Source organism: Phasianus colchicus, chromosome 9 (assembly GCF_987193195.1).
Source record: "Phasianus colchicus chromosome 9, bPhaCol1.hap1.1, whole genome shotgun sequence".
Classification (NCBI taxonomy): Eukaryota; Metazoa; Chordata; class Aves; order Galliformes; family Phasianidae; genus Phasianus; species Phasianus colchicus.
Genome location: NC_143444.1, coordinates 23,288,273 through 23,305,864, shown reverse-complemented (window position 1 = coordinate 23,305,864; position 17,592 = coordinate 23,288,273). Strand labels below are relative to the sequence as shown.

General features: G+C 48.9%; 2 protein-coding genes across 8 annotated transcripts in view; one reads left to right on the top strand and one right to left on the bottom strand.

Moving 5' to 3' along the window:
• The first annotated feature begins 92 nt into the window (after positions 1 to 92).
• On the top strand, positions 93 to 3,718 carry TMEM53 (transmembrane protein 53). The gene is made up of 3 exons (XM_031601237.2): positions 93 to 237; positions 539 to 651; positions 2,092 to 3,718. The coding sequence occupies exons 1-3, from the start codon at positions 183 to 185 to the stop codon at positions 2,752 to 2,754; spliced, it is 831 nt and encodes a 276-aa protein (XP_031457097.2). The 5' UTR covers positions 93 to 182; the 3' UTR covers positions 2,755 to 3,718.
• A 1,241-nt stretch (positions 3,719 to 4,959) lies between these two features.
• RNF220 (ring finger protein 220) overlaps positions 4,960 to 17,592 on the bottom strand; it is a 164,856-nt gene continuing 152,223 nt past the window's right edge. For all 7 annotated transcript variants that reach the window (XM_090146571.1, XM_090146574.1, XM_031601170.2 and 4 more), the window contains 3 exons: positions 15,013 to 15,121; positions 13,735 to 13,809; positions 4,960 to 7,419 (listed from right to left, as the gene is read on the bottom strand). In XM_090146571.1, coding sequence (XP_090002697.1) covers positions 7,348 to 7,419; positions 13,735 to 13,809; positions 15,013 to 15,121 — 256 coding nt within the window. In that variant the 3' untranslated portion in view covers positions 4,960 to 7,347. The remainder of the gene's footprint in view (positions 7,420 to 13,734; positions 13,810 to 15,012; positions 15,122 to 17,592) is intronic.

The following is a 17,592-nucleotide window of genomic DNA, read 5'->3' as shown; positions in this document are numbered from 1 at the left end:
TTGCTAAGGGCGCGTTGCTGCGGAAGTGGGAGGCGGGGAGGGGAGGGGAAGAAGGATGGCGCGGGGGAGGTGCTTTTCCTTCTTATTGGCTGCGAGCCGTGGGGGGGCGGAGCTTCCGGTGGAGAGAGCGGAAGCAGCGGGTGGATGTGAGGCGGGCAGCGGGCAGCGGGCTGCGGGCTGCGATGGGGGCTCGCGGACTGGAGGCAACGGTGGAGCTGGCGCCGGGGGCGGCCCGCGGTGAGGGACCGGGAGGAGATTTGGGGGGGGGGGGGGAAAGGCTGAACCTGACGGATTCATGGAGGTGGGGGAGTTTGGGACCCGTGTTAGAGGATCCGTAGGGGTATTTGGGGGTGCGGAGGGGAATGGGGCCTGTGGTGCTCCTGAGAGTGCTGTGCTCGCCCGGACAGGAGCCGTGAGCTGCTCGCAGCGGGCTGGGGAGCCGCCTGTTAGCCGTTACGTTCAGCTTTGTCACCAGGCAAGTTGCTGTCACCTTCAGGTCCTGACAGACTTGAGGCTAATTAATTTAAAATCGTTTCAGGGAGCAGCACGGAGAAAGGGCACGCAGATGGGCAGCCCGTGGTGATCCTTCTGGGCTGGGCAGGCTGCCAGGACAGGCATCTGGCCAAGTACAGCGCAATGTACAGTCAGAAGGTGAGCAGCTTGCTTCTGCTTTCGTGGCACTGTCATACAGCTCTTGGGGACACTGTCCCTGTTCTACGCTGTGTTTGTGCTGCATGTTGGTGAAATCACTCTAAACCCTCTGTGTCTGACGTTGTTAGATGTGAGCTCTTGTTGTCCTTTGAAACTCCTTGTGTCCAGCAGCAGTGTTACCTAACAGCTGCTGATGTCATCTTTGTACATGCAGCTGAGATAAAAATACTGCCTTGGAGAAGTTGTCTGTGGTTATGTGAATCACTGGAGTGTTCTGGGGCTTTTAAAGTTAACTACATTAGCTGTCTAAGCAGGCAAATACGTTAGGAAAAGCAATACATTTACTGCTTGTTGATGGGCTGAAGCATGGACTTTGCAAGGCCAGGCTGGGGCATGACAGATGTATCAGCAGCTTTTGTTCTTCCAGCTTTTCCTTTCTGCACTGATAATTCATATAAACATCCATTCAAATTTGTTGTAACTTGTCAGAAACAGGCGCCCTGTGACAGAAATACCTGCTTGTTAGCAACTTGAACTAGAGGTCTGTCTAGATGCTGGTTCTTTAAATTATGGCAAATACGTTGCCATAATTATGGTATCTTCGTTTCTAATAGTTTATCTTACTGGAATGTCCCCAGCTTGTGGTACTGGGACCTATTTAATTGGTTTGGTCAGCATACAAGAATCTTGTATTTATCCAAACTTATTTCAACTACAGGTGGTTAAATTTGTACATAAACAAGTGTATTGTTAATGTGTAATCCAATGTGAGAGTCACAAATTGGCTGGTTCTGGTGAAGAATTAATTGTTAAGCAATTATTGCAACTAAGAGATGCTGCTGTTAGGTTGAGGTTCACATTATGTGGCAGCATGCCAGCTGCTGTGGAAATACTTTTCTGTCAGAAAGTTGCTGGTATTGAGAAAGGATAGGAAAGCTTTTCTTAGAGTCTTAATGAGGAAGTGGCTGCAACTGTGGCAAGGCAGTATAGAGAGCTTGTTTTGAAGAACTTGATATCTTCTCTTCTGCTTAATTCGGTGACAGGGGAGCCATGGGAGGGAGGGCTGCCTTGGTGCCTTTGCCTTGTGTTTGTCAGTGCGTAATGCCACTGAGTTTAGGTGACAACAGAAGACTGGAAAGGATCTGGAACATCATTCAAGCCTGCTGCTGTTGTAGAAAGCTTTTGATAAGTGCTGTTATGATTAATATAATCCTATTCATAGAGTGTAGAATATTCCGAGTTAGAAGAGACCCATGAGGATCATCGACTTCAACTCCTTTCATGCTGATGCTTTGCTAATGACACTAAAGAGTCTCTTGGCCCCATGATTTCTGTTGGAAATCTGTTCCAAATGTTAGTTCGTGGTACAGCAGCTCGCCTGCTCCATATAATTTACAGCCCAAACCAAATACGTGTGGGTTCTCTTTCTGTTCTGTTTAGGGGTGCACTGTTATCCGCTACACAGCTCCATGGAGGACGATATTCTTCGCTGAGAGCTTTGGCTTCAAATCCCTCAACACCCCAGCCAAGAGACTCCTGGAGCTGCTCTTTGACTACAGCATTGAGAACAGGCCGGTGCTTTTCCACGTCTTTAGCAATGGTGGTGTCATGCTCTACCGTTATATCATTGAGGCACTTCACACTCAGCAGCCCTTTAAGAACCTCAAAGTCGCAGGCACTGTTTTTGATAGTGCCCCTGGCAGAAGAAATTTGAGAGGAGCCCTTCGTGCCTTGGCAACTGTCCTAGCATCCATGAATGTGCTGCTCAGGTATCTCCTTATGCTCACTTTTGCTACTGCAGTTGTCCTGCTGCGGATCCTGCTGTACCCACTGACTCGCTTCATCCACGAGAGCCACTACGATGCCTTGCTGAAGGCACCCTCCCGGTGGCCTGAGCTTTACCTCTACTCCCAGGCAGATGCCATCATCAGTGCCAGTGATGTTAAGCACATGGCTGACGCACGGCAGCAGCTCGGTGTCTCCGTGAAGGCTGTAGACTTCACAGATTCAGCTCACGTCAGCCATATGCGGGTGTATCCCACCTACTACAGCACCCTCTGTACGACTTTCCTGTCTGACTGTGTCAGGGCTTTGCCTCGTTAGTGATGTAATGGCGTCCCTTATTTGCCTCTGCTTTGCTTAGATTGTGTGGGGAATGCCATTCCCTTTGCCTTTATGTCACTGAAGGGAGGAAAGCAGAGACTTTGTGCTTTTTTTCCCCATCAGTTACAAGTCTGAAAGCCTCCTTGAGCCAGCCATAACATAGCAAAAAGTAGATCTGGAGTAATTTAAAGAACTGAAGGTGCTGCAAATCTGAGCCCTGAGGTGTCATGGACCACAATTTCACATGGAGTGTTGCTTGTTTCCTCCTGTTTTGTGTTGTTCTCCATGTCTGTGTGTCCTTGTCCAATGTGCGTGTTCTGTGGCCTTGTACTGATTCTACAATACAGCTTTGCAGTGTTCTTGTTTTTTTCCCCTCTCTGCTGTTTCTTTCATTTTGCATTGAGCAAACAGAAGTAGCTCTGCAAGATTTCCCTCATCTCTTGGCATTGTCTGGTTCCATAAAAGCTCTGAGAGCAGCCAAAGCACTGATTCCCTTGCCCTGAGGCAGACCTCAAATGTTTGTGGTAACTCTTGTGTTCTTGAAAAACAACAAAAAAAATTGTTAACCTTTTGGATGTGTCTTGTTCACTCTCTGTCTTGTTGTGTGTTATTCTCAGTACTTTTGCTTTCTTGGGGAGCGTTTATTACTGCTTGGCAACTTGGATTGTGTATCCAACTGTGGTGATTCTATGGTCTGGAAATGCAGGGAAACAGCACAGCTGTAATCTAAAAGATCCCAGAAACTGAAAGGTGGAGCCACAGAGAAAAATGAAACTGTCTTTTGGAGCTGTGGTTGGTACTGGGTGTTCCTTAAATCACTTCCTGTTGGAGCTAGCCCACAGCTGATCTTGAAATTCAGTGTTTTTCCCTGTAATGTTCTCTTTGGAAGACCAGTCTTTGCTGTCTGTGTACGGTGATACAAAGCATAAATACCCTCCCCATAGCGAGGAGGCAGCTCCTTGCACTGCACTTCAGCCACGTTTGGCTTTGGCTGTTTACTGGGGGGTGAAGGAGGATAAAGGCAGAGAACAGCTGTAGGGTGAGAGGTTACCCCGTGTCAGCACCGTGTGCTCATCGCGGCCAGCTCTAAATCCCTGCCCCGAGATGGGCAGGAAGGGGCTCTGGAGTTGAAACTTACGGTTTTAAAGGGTGTATGGGATACGTGAGAGCTGGCAGAGGGGTCTGAGGGCTGCCTTCCCGGGATGGCAAGCGGGCTGTCAGCGCTCGTTGCTCGGAGCCGCCCAGGCTGGCGGCGGACCGCGGACCGCCAGGGGGCAGCAGCGGCTCTCGGTGCGGTGTGCGGGGGGCGGCACCCCGACGTCCTCCCAGCCCCGCCCTCCCGGTGATGGATGAGCTGCCGATGGGCTATTGATAAGGAATTAACCTCGAGCCCCGCCTGCTTCGGTGGCGGTGGAGCAGGAGCAGAGGACGCGCGTCCCGTCGGGAATCGCGCTGGGGAAGGAGAGCCCCACGGGGGGTCCCCACGTGCGGTACCCCGAGGGCCGGCCCTGCCCCGTGCCGCGCTCCGAGCGGTTTGTTTAATTAAGTGTTTTGCCTAATGGGATTGCCTCATTTCCATCACAAAGCGGCGGGCTGTCATTAGGTGGGCTCCCTCATTCATTACCGTTAATTAGATATGGATCCCCCAGAAGGGTGATGGACGAGGCCCCCGCCGCCCGCTATTACCCATTTGCATTTTCTCAATAACACCTCCGATACATCACCGCCCTCCGCTTCCCAAAGAGATTTCAAATGCAATATCAGTGAGGGTGGAGGGCTGGGGGGGGGTGTGGGGTGTGTAGGGGCACTCCCACCCCTCACTGCGCCCTCTGGGCCGGAGCAGATGGGAGGAGAACCCCCACCCCCCGGGCCTTGGGGACCCCGTCCCGCGGGACGCAGCCATCGATCCGTCTGCGCGATGTTTGTACACCGACAGCACCGGCGCCAGCCCCCCCCTGCACCCCCAGCTGCTGCGGTAACCCCACACCGTGACCCCAATGCGGCACTATGGATCTGTTGGGGCTGGGGGCCTCCCAGCAGAGTGCCCAAGGATGTGGACGCCCACAGGGGAAACCCCCCCCGGGATGTGTCCCCTGCTGGGGGTCCCAGCTGTGCTGGGGCAGCGATGCAGCACTGCAGGTAGATGCCACCCCAACACCCCTCATCCCTGAAAGGAGAGACAGAGAGAGCAGGGCGGCGCGCCCCGAAGATTTATACGTGTTTAATTAATGTCAAATGTAGTTTACAAACGGGAGTGACAAGTACCTCTTTGTATAATATACACCGACACACAATCATCGACACACCGCAATATCGCTTTGTGCAACTGGGTTCTTTGGGCAGAGATAGGTAACTCCGGGCTTTTATTTTATTTTTTTTCCTTTTTCTTTTCTTTTGTTTTTTTTTTTTTTTTTCTTTTTTTCTTTTTTTCCTTCTTCTTTTTAAATGGATTAAGATCTTTACAGGAGAGGCGGTGCCTCCCCCCCCCATCCTCCCCTCTCACCCCTCCCCGCTTCAAAACAGGGGATGGCTTTACAATAAAGACATAAAACCAAAAAGAACCAAACCAAACAGAAAAGAACCCAAATGAAGGAACAAGGATGGGTTACATATGGTTTTACACATCAGTACACAGAGCTGGTCCGCAACACCCAGCAGGAACCCCGGCTCCAAGGAAGGGCGGGGAGGGGGAATCTGCCCACTGCACCCCAACTGGGTCGTGACCCCAGCTGTGCCCTCAGCTCAGTTGTTCTCTGTTGGAATCCCCCGAATCCCAGCCCTTGGTGCCCCCTGAGCAGGTCCACCTGTCACCCTTCCTAGCAGGGAAGGCTGCAAATCCTCTCTTCATGGCAAAGGCTGCTGAGAGCACAGAAAGCCGGACACCGTGGGCTGAATTCTTAAAGAACACAGCTGGTTTGGGGGGATGCAGTGGGATCCTTCTGAAAGCACTGCAAGAGGCACTGGGGAAAACAACTCTGCAAAAAAGCACCAGACTCATGGCATGCAGGTGGCAGTGGGTCCCCGAGGACACGCTGTGTCCCCACAGGACATGCTGTGCTCAAGGCGTGCTCCTCCAGTGACACTATGGGGTCCCAGTTCCCCTTTACCAGCCACAGCCATGATGCTTCATGCCCAAAACCAAGAGTGCATGGCTGTGCTGCCAGCACAGGGCTGCCCAGAGTGATGCCTCAGGTACCGGGAGAGCAGCATCCCCAGTGGGGAGCTTGGCCCCCAGCAGAGCCCATGGTGAGAGGGGAGCCGAGGCAGGGAGCACGCATTCATCTTGGGAAATGGATCAACAGCTGCTTCTTGGGTCCTGAAAATGAAAAGGAACAACAGAAGAGGCCAGATGGCAGCTTTGGTTACGGCTGAGGGTACGGGCGATGGGGGCGAACAGGAGGGATGGTGTGGAAGAAGCTGGGGCTGTGGGACCCACGAGGTCAGGCTGGCACAGCTCTGCCCCGCAGCACATGGAGCAGCTCCAGCCAGAAAACGTGAGCTGGAAGGGAGGAGAGCAAAGCCAAGCCCAGCCAACCCTGTGCCCTGGGGGGGAGGAAGGGGTACAGCAGAGCCTGGGGCAGAGCTCTACAGGGCCGCCCTGCTGGGCCCCCCGCCCTGCCCCGGCCCCCAGGGGGGAGCTGAGAGCCGCGTGGTTCCGGGGATAACGATTCTATTATAAATAGCCCCATTAGCTACAACTAATGACAAAAATCCACCTCCTCTACTCCCCATAAGTTCTGTAAGTTATGGGCAATGCTACAGCCATTACTAAAAGCTGTTAACTTCATATCTGAATGAGGAAATATACACCACAGAACATTAAACCATTTATATTATATATATGTATATATATACTTTTTTTAAACTAATGACTTTAATGCCAAAACTTTGCTGAACCAAGAAAAATATGGGTTTAATGTTCTCTGCTCATTTTTTTTTCTTTCTTCTTCTTTAAAAAAAATACAACCCAAAAAAGAAAAAAAGGGAAACTTATTAGTATGTAATGTTTGAGTCTATCCCATTTATACACAACATTGTAAACATATATAATCTATATTACATGTGCTTCATTTCTGCCTGGGTGTGGGTTTTTTTTTTTTTTCCTTTAAACCTTTTTTTTTTAATCACTAGAACACCACAAAAATAAAAAATAAACCAATAAAAAAAAAAAAACCAAACCCAAACGGAACAGAACCAAACCAAAAAACCAACCCAACGAAAACCGAACAAAGGACACAAGTTACAGGTTATTTAACATTGCTGCCAAGGGTCCCTTCCCCAGCATCCTGGGGCAGAGTGGTCACAACACAGTCTGAAGGAGGAGGGCTCCGAGCTGTGGTGGGTGGGGAACACTGCTGTAAAAAAGGGGCTGCACAACAACGGGGTCAGCTTCGCCCGCTGCAGAGGGTCTCTGCAGGTGGGAGCCGGGGCTCTCGCTGCTCCCGCGTCCTCGAGTCCGTGTCTGGAGTCTCTGGTTTTGTTTCCTTACGTTTTTAAAACGTCTTTCTTTTTTTTTTTTTCCTTTTTTTTTTTTTTTTCCTCTCCCCGTGGGTGCGCTGCGCTGAGCTGAGAGCCGCCCTCCTGCTGTGTCCTTCATAAGTAGATGCGCCGAAGGTCTCCGGGGGATGTGATGGTGTTGCACTGGGGACAGAGCTTCTTGGCACCCTGCAAGCAGCAGATGGGACAACAGCATGAGTGTGATGCACTGTGGGAACAGCACCAACCACCTCACCCTCAGCCTGAGACAGCAGAGCAGTGGCAGCACGGCCACTCCCTGACCCCCCAGCCGGGCTGAGCAGGCAGAACACAGACCAGGAGCACAGCTGTCAGCTGACCAGAGTGGTTCAGGTGGGGTTGCTAGCCCCAAGGAACCCCTGCCTTGCTCCCCCCATGCTGTGCACACAGGGGAGCTGAGGCTGGGCCTGCTCTGCTCAGGTGAGCTGGAAGAAGTGACCTCCAAGTGGGGCAGCAGGAGGCTGACACAAGCAGTACATGATGTGAACCAGTAGCGGGTGTGCTGCCTGTCAGCGAGCCTGACAGCAATGGGGTGTTAACAAGAATCAGGGTCAGCCTTAGATTGGCAGATGTGACAGCCAGCTGATACGAAAAATGACAGAGAGAGCTGCTGTGAGGCTGTGTCCATCTCCAGCACCAGCAGTGCAGGAAATGGGGCTGCCCTGACTTCCAGGGCTGAGCACTGCCCCATGCCCTCTCACACTGCACAGGACCACGCTGCTCCATTCTGGGATCTGGAGGAGGATTGGAAGAGCCGCAGGCAGAGGTGTGTGATCCTTGTGCCCACGTAGCCTCCCTTGTGCAGGCTGAAGCAGCTCAACACGGGACATTCTGGAAAGAAAGATGCCCTGCCTAGGTTTCTCTTCAGCAGCAAAACAAGGTGAGGTCTGCAATTCCTTCACACCCCAGGGAAAGAGAAGATGGGTGGACTTATCCTGCCTGACCACAGGACCTCAGCCTCTTCTGCACTACATGCTGATGGCTTTGGGGTTCCACTCTCCCCACTTGAGAGCTGCAGGTGGGCTTCCAGAGCCATGTTTTCAACCACACCAGAAGGCAGGACCCAGCAACACACAGTCTGACCCAGTTTGGTTACTCTGCAATACCTGACCACATAGCAATGGATGCTCTTTACCTGAATACAGGGAGGGCTCTTCCTGAACACCAGAGGCCCAGGTCCCCGGGTCTCCCTGGTACTTCCTCTGGCGTTCAACAGCTTGAGCAAAAACACTGAGTTTTGTACCCAGGAGGAACCCTTTTTCTTATAGACAAAGCTATCATCCTCTCCCCATAGCAGCACATGTGTTAAATTCAGAGCTGAGTCCTGATTACTCAGCTTGTTTTTAGACTGAAATCATTTAGAACCCCATTCTTTACACCTGACTTTTGATGTCAGTGCACAACACTTATTGCCAGCAGCATTTCAGCTCTTCTGTCTTGCAGAGAGGCACACCAACTTGTACACGTACACACACACACACAGAGGCACAATGAAAATGAGTGTGCCCCCCCACTGCTCACCTGCCAGCTGGGGTTACTAAACTTTTCCCTTGAAATAAAAACACTGTGCAATAATAAGTCCCACCTGTCGGCCATTTCTTTCGGTCTTTTTTTTTTTTTTTTCCAGGTCCTTCTGCTCCTTTCATCATCGCTTCATGGAAAAGCCTTGATGTGTTATAGCTGCGTGTGCTGGAGTAAAGGCCACCTCAGCTTTTCCATTATAAACCCCACTTTGGAGGGGTTTATAAAACTCCGCTGCAAGAAGTTTGCTCCGGGGCTGTTATAGAGCAAAGCAAAGGGATTGGAACGGGGAGGGAGTTTATTTTTTCTCCTCCTTTCTTAATTAAAATTTGGCAAGTGATTGATCCACAATACGGTCTAATCACTCGGGGTAGCAGTTTGAAAAATACATTAACGAGAGCTGAGATGTTGAGAAGTCGTTAGGGCTCACGCGGTGCCAGGAAGGGTTGGAGTATTTTGTCTTAAAGTTGCTCTTAAAAATAAAAAAAGAATAATTGTGTGATGTCTGCTGTAAATTGACTAAGGGAACAAAACTGAAAGGGAAGGGCTCAGGCACCTCCTGCTGTCCTGTGGTGCTGTTTCCAAACAGAATATGCCAACAGGCACAGAGAATAAAGCAGTGCACAGCCACCTCGCCTACGCAGTGCCATCGTTAAGCCTGGGCTCAAAGCTCCATGCTTTATAAGAAGGAGAAACAGAGCTCGTGGGAGCCAAGAGCCAAGTTCTGCCAGGAGGGCAGCTGAGCCCTGGGGTGACGCATCCAGCCATGGCCCCTCTGCCTCTCTGTACACACCTGCAGCTGCAGGGTTAAGGCCATCGGCACAGCATCCTTTCTCACAGAGCCTCCCCAAAGCACGGAGCTCGCTGCCATAGGGCGCTGAAAGCCAAACCTGAAATACATGGTAAGAAACCGGGCAGCCCCACAGCAGGTATGGGCACCACAAAGGATGGAGCACAGCACCCTCTGTGCAGCTGCTGGCTCAGGAAGGCCCCATGAAGGCCCTGAAGGACCGCTCTTTATCTGCACTGTTTCTTAGACAAATACTCCAAGCCCGCGTGGGACGCGCAGTGTTATAGCCTGGAAACAGCTGAAAGGCTCAGAACGCAGCGGTGTCATCTACCAAAGATATAAATGTGTCAACTGCAGAGAATACGCATCTATTGATGGATCCCCTGAAAGCACATTCTGTGATGAAGAAGGCTTTCTAAAAGTGATTTTTTCCTGTTCTTGCAGTCGTCATTTTCGAATAAGCCAGAGACAGGCAAGTACGAGCCTGTGCAAGGAGGTGCACATGGGAAATGCTGGCTCTGGCTGTACAGGCCAGAGGGAAACTCAGCCAAGTGCACCTGCTCCAATTAACTTCCCCTTTCAGCCCTGCACATCACACCCACAACATCTCTGAGCTTGGACAAAAGCAGCCTGACTTCATTCTTAATTCCATTTATTTCCTAAGGAAGGATACCAGGGTTTGGGAGATGACAGAATTGCAGCTCAGAGGGCCTTCAAGAACTCAAGAATCCATTCCCCTGGGAAGATCACCTCAACCTGAATTACTTTTGACAGACACACATCAAACTTGCTCTCCCAAACCACCACAGACAGTGGCTCCAAACCTCCCTAGAAAAGCAGCGCACAGCAGATCACCCATCTCTCCTGTCATAACATTCATCCCAGGAGAAAGAAAATAGACTCACCCCTGAATAGCTGCAGGGGGCCTCTCAGTTAATGGGAAAGGATAGAGAAGGGGCAGCCAAACATCTTCCAAAGGGAGATTCATCCCACACACGTGGAAGCAGTCCAACAGCCAGCTGAGAGCAGGCACTCACCTCCCACAAGGGATGTCAGTGAACTCACTCAAGACTCACGTCCCAGTTTCTGTGCAATCTGATGCTATCACTAGCCCTCCGTCTGCACTCAGTGCTGTACATGAGTGAAAAACACCATGATGTCAGGTGCCACAGAACCAGCAAGCAGGGACCAGCAGGGACCAAGCCACAACCAGACTGTTGTGGCTAGCTGCTCAGTGCATGTGGTATGCATGGCACACCTCACAGCTGTGTGCTCTACACCACAACCCTCAGGAAAGAGCAAACTCCTTATTCCTCTGCTCCTGGTGCTGGGTGGAGAGACAGAACCTCACTCCCTCAAAGGCCACACGAGAGGAGAACTGCCTGCAAACATCCACTGGTACTGACATGCTGGCTGATTTGACCAGCACCACCATCTCTGTTCCCCTAATTCATCTTCAGGGCCCCTTTCTGCTATGCAGAAACCCCAGAGCAACAGATGGAGAGAAGGAGACAGCTCTGGTGGATGCTTCATTGCCAGGACTTGGAGTCAGTCTGGTGCACTGAGCTCCAGTACCTGAGCTGAGGAGCCCAGCAGCCATGTGCAGTGTTTACAAACGCCTTCCCCTCTCCACCAGCGAGAGAACAATAACAATCTGGAATTGGATGTCAAGAACTCGAAGTCCAAGATTTGTTTTCAGGAAGCCTAAGTGCTCTACAGACCTAATCCTCACCAGTGCCCTCAGACACGACAGCTACCTGAGGAAACCAGAGATGCTCAGATTCTTCTAGTACTGCATCCTAGAAAATATCAAAACCCCAAACTCTGAAAATCAGTTTTTTCTCCCTTGCTCCGTGATAAATGTCAGCATCAGATTTTATCCCATCCTCAACATCTCACTCAGGTTAACAAACGCTCCCAGGCACATGGAGCCTCCATTTCCAAGGCCACACTCAACACACCACTCTCCTCTTTCACTCACACTCTGACTCAGTACCAAATTTTGTCAGTGCACAGAACAGAGGCACATGAGGGATGGTCTGTCTGAGCAGCAGGGATGGCTGCTCTCCAGAATGCTGGAAGCCCTGCACAACCCACCAGGCCCAGCTCCCATGAACTCCAACAAATTGTTTATTGCACAACAGAAGAAAAACGCTGCCCCCCTCCCCTGACCAAGTCTTTCCATGTGTGCTACACGCGCAGGCTCCCTCCGATCCCCCTCCTGCCCTGCTGGGGAGCCAGCTTTATTCCCATGGAAAGGTAACAGTGGCGATTATTACACACACTATCCCACAGCTCCTCGCTTGTTAAAAAAAACAAGAGTCTCTTTTGTACCCGAAATAAAAGGAGATACCTTAATTAGAACAATGCAGGTTGGTGAGCATTAAACACTGAGCCCAGCTGCTGCATGCCATTAAATTCATAAAAAAGGAGGGGGGAAGGAGGGCAGTCTTAACGAGATTACACACATTGACTTTGATCAAGACACAAAAGCACCAAGGCGTTCCAGGGTTTTTATTGCTGTCTTCGGGCTACATTTTAATGGTTACATTAGAAACATGCGAACACAGGCTGGGAGATTTTTTTTGAGACGGGAAAGAGCGCAAGCATGCCTTGTGAAAAGGCCTGGTGTAATAAATTGGGGGCTGCAGGGAGAGGCTAGGGCTGGGGAACACATGAGTAGCCACTTATTAATTGCTTCCCCTATGCAAGTGCCAAGCCCTAATATGCTGTCCTGCTGGACTGTTCCCATCCCGCCTGGTCAGCAGAAGAGCTGTGTGCTCCCCCAGAGGTACCAGACATGCCAACCCTTCAGCACCTGGAGTGAGGTTTTCCAGTTCTTATGAGCAGTGGTGACCATGAAACAAAGGGACCTGACTGAACTTGCTGAGCCTAAGAACAATCTGAAATTGGTGTGACAGATTTAAAACATCACTTACGGCTGTTGGGAAGAAGAGACAGCAGAGAACTTGAGTAAAAAGAAATTAGTGTTTTATCCTCTGCTAGAAGCACTGTAGAGGAACAAGATTAGTCCTCACTTAGCAAAGGTTGCAGAGCGCACATTCATCCAAACACCTCACAGCTACGTGGCCACATATGTGTCTTTTATAACATGCTGCTAAAATGTTTACAAAAGCTTGTATAATCTAAGTAGTGATGGGGTGTAGCTGAAGAGCTATAAAATACAGCCCAAGGGATAGCCAAGTTATTGAGTTGCTATTAGTACTGAAGCCCACAGGCACTTCACCATCCTGGTAACTTTTCTTGGACATGACTTTTAAAAGGCAGGATTTAAAGGAGCAAGATTGGCTTAATCGTAATTCCAAGAACACAACATGTTCTATAAAGTAGATTTTGTAATGCCTTACAGGAACACTTTTTAGGAGTGGCATTCCCTTACATTTGTTGCAGCCCAACGCCTTATCATCTTGCTAACAAGAGAACTAGAAAGCACAACTGACTGAGTGAAATGAAAGCCTGAAAATCAGCTGCACAGGGGAAATGAAAAGCTGATTATAAAGCCCCCAGTTTTAACAAAGGAAAGGAAAACACTATATTTAATAACACCTTAAATTTCAACCTGATGTCCTTCAGCACGTGTATAAATTACCACTGCATTGGGTCACCTACTCAGTGTTCAAGGTAATCCCCAATCTTCCAAACAGAACAGTATAAGCTTGAAAACTGCACAGCGCTATTTCAAATAATCCAAAACCCACTGATTCATATTCATAAAAGCCTCTGTCTCTATTGTCTATCCTGAAGATGATTCGCTTTTTTCAGGTGAATATTAGGTTTCCCAGAAGCTACCCATTCCTTGCAATCTCAGTGGATTTGGCCTCCATTCCCACAGCTTTCCCTCTGTATGGATGCCACACAGGGCACTGCTGGAAGGCAAGGCTGCCCCCATAGCAGCAGAAGAGCAAGCAGTGAGCAGGATTGTGCTTTGATAATGATGACTCAAACAAAGCTCACCGAAATCAAAGCTAGAGTGGGGTGGTAAGTGGCAAAGACCTCAAAGCCTGCATGCACAGCACTTAGATTATTTAAAATAAAGCAAAAAAAGCATCTTTCCCCATGGTGATTTAAAATAAAGTATCCCAAAAGAGAGGGAGAAGTCCGTTAGCCAATAAAAAAGTAGCCAAGAGCCTCACCAGAGTCCGCAGCCAGCATTCTTCACAGTGCACATGCCAGCACTGAATGGAAGTCAGGGGCATTGTGTAGGAGTCCTGAAGGAGAAGAAGCAAATAGGTTATTTCCATAGCAGGAATCTACTGATTCTTCATTCCCAATCCCATTGCAACATTCTTCTTTGTTGGCATGGCATCAGACTACAGATGATCCATTAGCAAAGCAAGAAAGATCTGACCTTGGTCTACCATGAGGCGTGAGGCAAAGAAAAAACAAAGCAGAATTAAGAGGGTCTCACGTTAACAAACTTCTGCTGACTTTCCACTTAAGAACTGAGCAGAGATAGCAATGTTTGTACAGCAGAGGTAGAAAGTCTCTGGCTTCCTAGAACTGCTGGAAGCCCATAATCCACTCAAGTGGTGACTTGGCTCAGCACAGTTATCGCAAGAGCATCTGAAGTTGCTGTGGCCACCTGCCGTTACTGCCATCAGAAGGGTCACCAGATCATATAAAAAACAGCAACAGGGTAAGATTAACCCTTATCACAACTCTACTCTGCGGCAACAGCTTAACTATATCCCAATAACACTGCTGCTACTTCAGCAGACATGCTCAAGTGCTTTCTATGATTGCTAACAAACGCCTGAAAATCAGCAGTGAACTCTTGTGCCTTTCATGGGACAAGGCAGGGGAACTGCTATCCCCATACCCGCAAGTCACAGGTGGGAGAGATAGCATCAAGCTCAAGTTGCAGAGGAAGCCCTCTACCAAGCAGATTTTTCTCCTGCAATCAGCAGAACGAAGACCTAACAAGGAGATGAAAAGCTTTGCAAGCTCAGACCATCAGAGGGAGCTGCTGCCTTTCTTTAGGGAGGCTACAGCATCACCACAGAGGAAGCAGGACAACTTTTAAACAGGCAACCTTCTTTTCTCAAATCGCAGGGTGGGTCTCAGATCATGGAATGTACCCTTTTATGTATATAAAGAGAAGAGAACACTGGTATCTGGGAATTTTCTCTGGTGAGCCTGAAAGCCTTCCAAAGTGGGGGTTTTCTTGGCTATAAAAGTCAGCGGAACAATCTAATGGACACAGAAATTCCAATTTCTAAAACAACCTTGCACTTACACTCAAAAGGAAAGAGATTCTTCATAGTGTACAGGGATGAGGGTGAGTTCTCTCCCCTCCCCCTCTTCCCCCCAAAAAAAGGAAAAAGGAAAAAACCTTCTTCCCTTCTTAGCAAAGGTAAGGCAAAGACACCAAGGCATTTCTGATTCATTACCACAAGTGGAGTGCTACTCACCATGCAAATGAGACATTTATAGCGGTCCCCACGGGAAAGCTGCCTTTCTAACTCACGGACACGAGCCTTTAGTGCTTCAAATGTTGTCACTGCAGAGTCTTCTGTAATTCTGCAAAAGATGATGGAGAGTGAGCACCACTGAGCACACAAGATCGGTAAGAATTCAGGGGGAAAAGGATCTAACAACAGGCAAGCAACTGAGGACAAAGTGAGCAACATTCAAACTTGCATTGAAAATTGCAATTGCAATGTGAATTCTTGGAGGTCTGCTACTAAGCAGTTCCAAACACATCACGACAGCACAACAGGACCAGTGTTGCCAACTGCATAGAAAGCAAGTTTCTGCAAGACGTGAACACTTAAATAATAGATTTTGTTAGGTTTTTTCCTGTCTCCTCTGAGAGATTCCATGGGACCAAACACACTGGACAAGGCTCTGGGCGCTCCTCCAAGCTGGTGAGCTAACTTTGTGTGGGCAACAGGAGCTGCTCTTCCCCTTAAAGAATAGAGGCCTCTGCTGACCATCAAACTTGTGAAACAGAAGATCTGCATTACAGAGGATCCACACAGTGCTTTTACATTAAGCCGTGCTCCAGCTTGTTGGTTTCTAATACTGAAAAGGAGAAACCAAAAGCAACAGACATTGTGCCAACAGGGAGGCTATAAAAGCAGCTTTACAACCACTGCTTTCCCATTTCCTAGGGTCATTTTTGATGGGCAGCATTATCTCTTTTGTCACAGAGGCACTGTGTTGAGGGCAGAAAAGTGTATTTTCATGGCTCTGCAAGGCTGGTGAAAAAAGCAACTTGCCAACCTAAAAGCAAGGGCAGGCAGTAATGCTTAGCAAATGAGATGCAGGGAGCATTACAGACAAGGATGTGTCACTCCAGCATGCTGCAAAATCAGATTTCTGCACAGTGCAGATACAGCCATGGGCCCTCCAGCACTCCCCAGGAAAGGCTTGCAGAGTATTGCACTGACATTAAGGCTCTTGCTCTCTTTAATCAGAAGGAGATTCATTGCAAATGAGTTATTAAAAAATAGCAGAAAATCATAAACTGGAAAAAAGGCAAAGAAATATAGGTCTCACAGTAGCCCGGTGGATGGCAACCACGTGGAAACAGGGACACTGTGCATTCAAGTCTTGGAATCAACAAATATTCTTTGGAGCAAAATGAAAGAGCTTTAGTAGGAAACAGAGCTCCCTGCTGTGAAACATCCACTTGCTCCTGCTTGTTGGTATAAATTATCATATCCCAGTTTGGGTTCTCACCCTCGAGGGAGAGTTGTCAGTATTTTCAAAGAAAGTGTAGAAAGCTGTTAGTTTTGTCTGAGGGAGGAATAGGATTATTTATTTATAACTTAAAGATTACTGTGGGATGAGAAAATCATTTCCCTTCCAGCCTGCCCTGTCAAAAAACTGATGCTAGATGAAGGCTGCAACTGAATTTGACTTTCTGGAATCCATTTCTCCCTTCCTGCATGCGTGAAGCTACTGGAACTTAGAAGGCAGCAAGGTTCCTGCCCAAAGCAGAGGGCAAGCAGAAACCTCAACCCTTGCTAAATTCCCTACCATCCATGGAACTGTCCTTTCTCCTTTGAAGAGCAAGTGCCTCAGTAAGCAGAGGGAAAAGAGGAATCCTTGAGCAGATCCAAGCAAAAGCCAATTCATCTCCAGACCTAGCCCAATAGTGGTCAAAGCTTGAAAAGGAAGAATTTGCCACTGCAACAACTAGAGGAGATACAAAATGGCTTGTTTATAGAGGCCTAAATGGCTGACCCCCATCAGCCAATTTTGGAAAGTCTCTCAGATAATCGCACCTGTCCACTAATAAATGAATGAATCAGAAAAGGAGGCTGAATAGAGGTATAAGAAATAATGCTCAGAGGCTGCCTGATACAATGGCCAATCAATAGGAGGGCTGTAGATCAGGGTGCTAGTTAGCTGGAAAATTACCGCACCGCTGCGTGCGTCACGCTGTAGGGATCCTGGACAATCAATGTGGGAGGTATTGATTTAGTTATTATCACTTCATACGCTCCAGACATTGTTAAATATACATTTATTAACAAGACTAGGGTGCACTGGTAAGAGAGGGAGCTTTAGCCACAGCAGTATCTCCCAGTGCTGATCAAAGCTTGGCTGTGACAGACTTTAAACTCCATGTTCTTGTTGCTAAGTGTGCTCTCAGGACAAATCCTGTGCCCAAAGCACGGCTCCTAGCTCTCCAGAGAGAGGTTTTTGGCCACAAGTGAGTATTTTGCACTTGAGCTTTCAGAAAAGCCTCCTGGAGCAGCAGCAACAAGGGACATGGGGGCCAAGGGTCAACCCAAAGCGAGCGATAATTGCATGGTTGCTTCCGAAAAGCCAGAGGAAATGAGGTCAAGGGAAATAGGGAGAACATTAGTAAATAAAGGAAACTGGAACTACCTCCAGGGATGGAATAAAGATGAGAGTCACTTCCCATGTGTCTGGCTCCCGTGGTGGCCAGCACACTTGGGACACATACCATTCCATTTAGTGACATTTTACCGTCAACCTGCTGCTTGTATCCTAAAGATAAGTATCACTTCAGAGCA

What these genes read in the sequence shown, in the direction of transcription:
- TMEM53 (XM_031601237.2), top strand. Translation starts at nt 183, where the DNA reads ATGGGGGCTCGCGGACTGGAGGCAACGGTGGAGCTGGCGCCGGGGGCG. An exon ending in GGCGCCGGGGGCGGCCCGCG is followed by an intron (nt 238 to 538) that starts GTGAGGGACCGG and finishes AAATCGTTTCAG; the next exon opens with GGAGCAGCACGGAGAAAGGG. An exon ending in GCGCAATGTACAGTCAGAAG is followed by an intron (nt 652 to 2,091) that starts GTGAGCAGCTTG and finishes TGTTCTGTTTAG; the next exon opens with GGGTGCACTGTTATCCGCTA.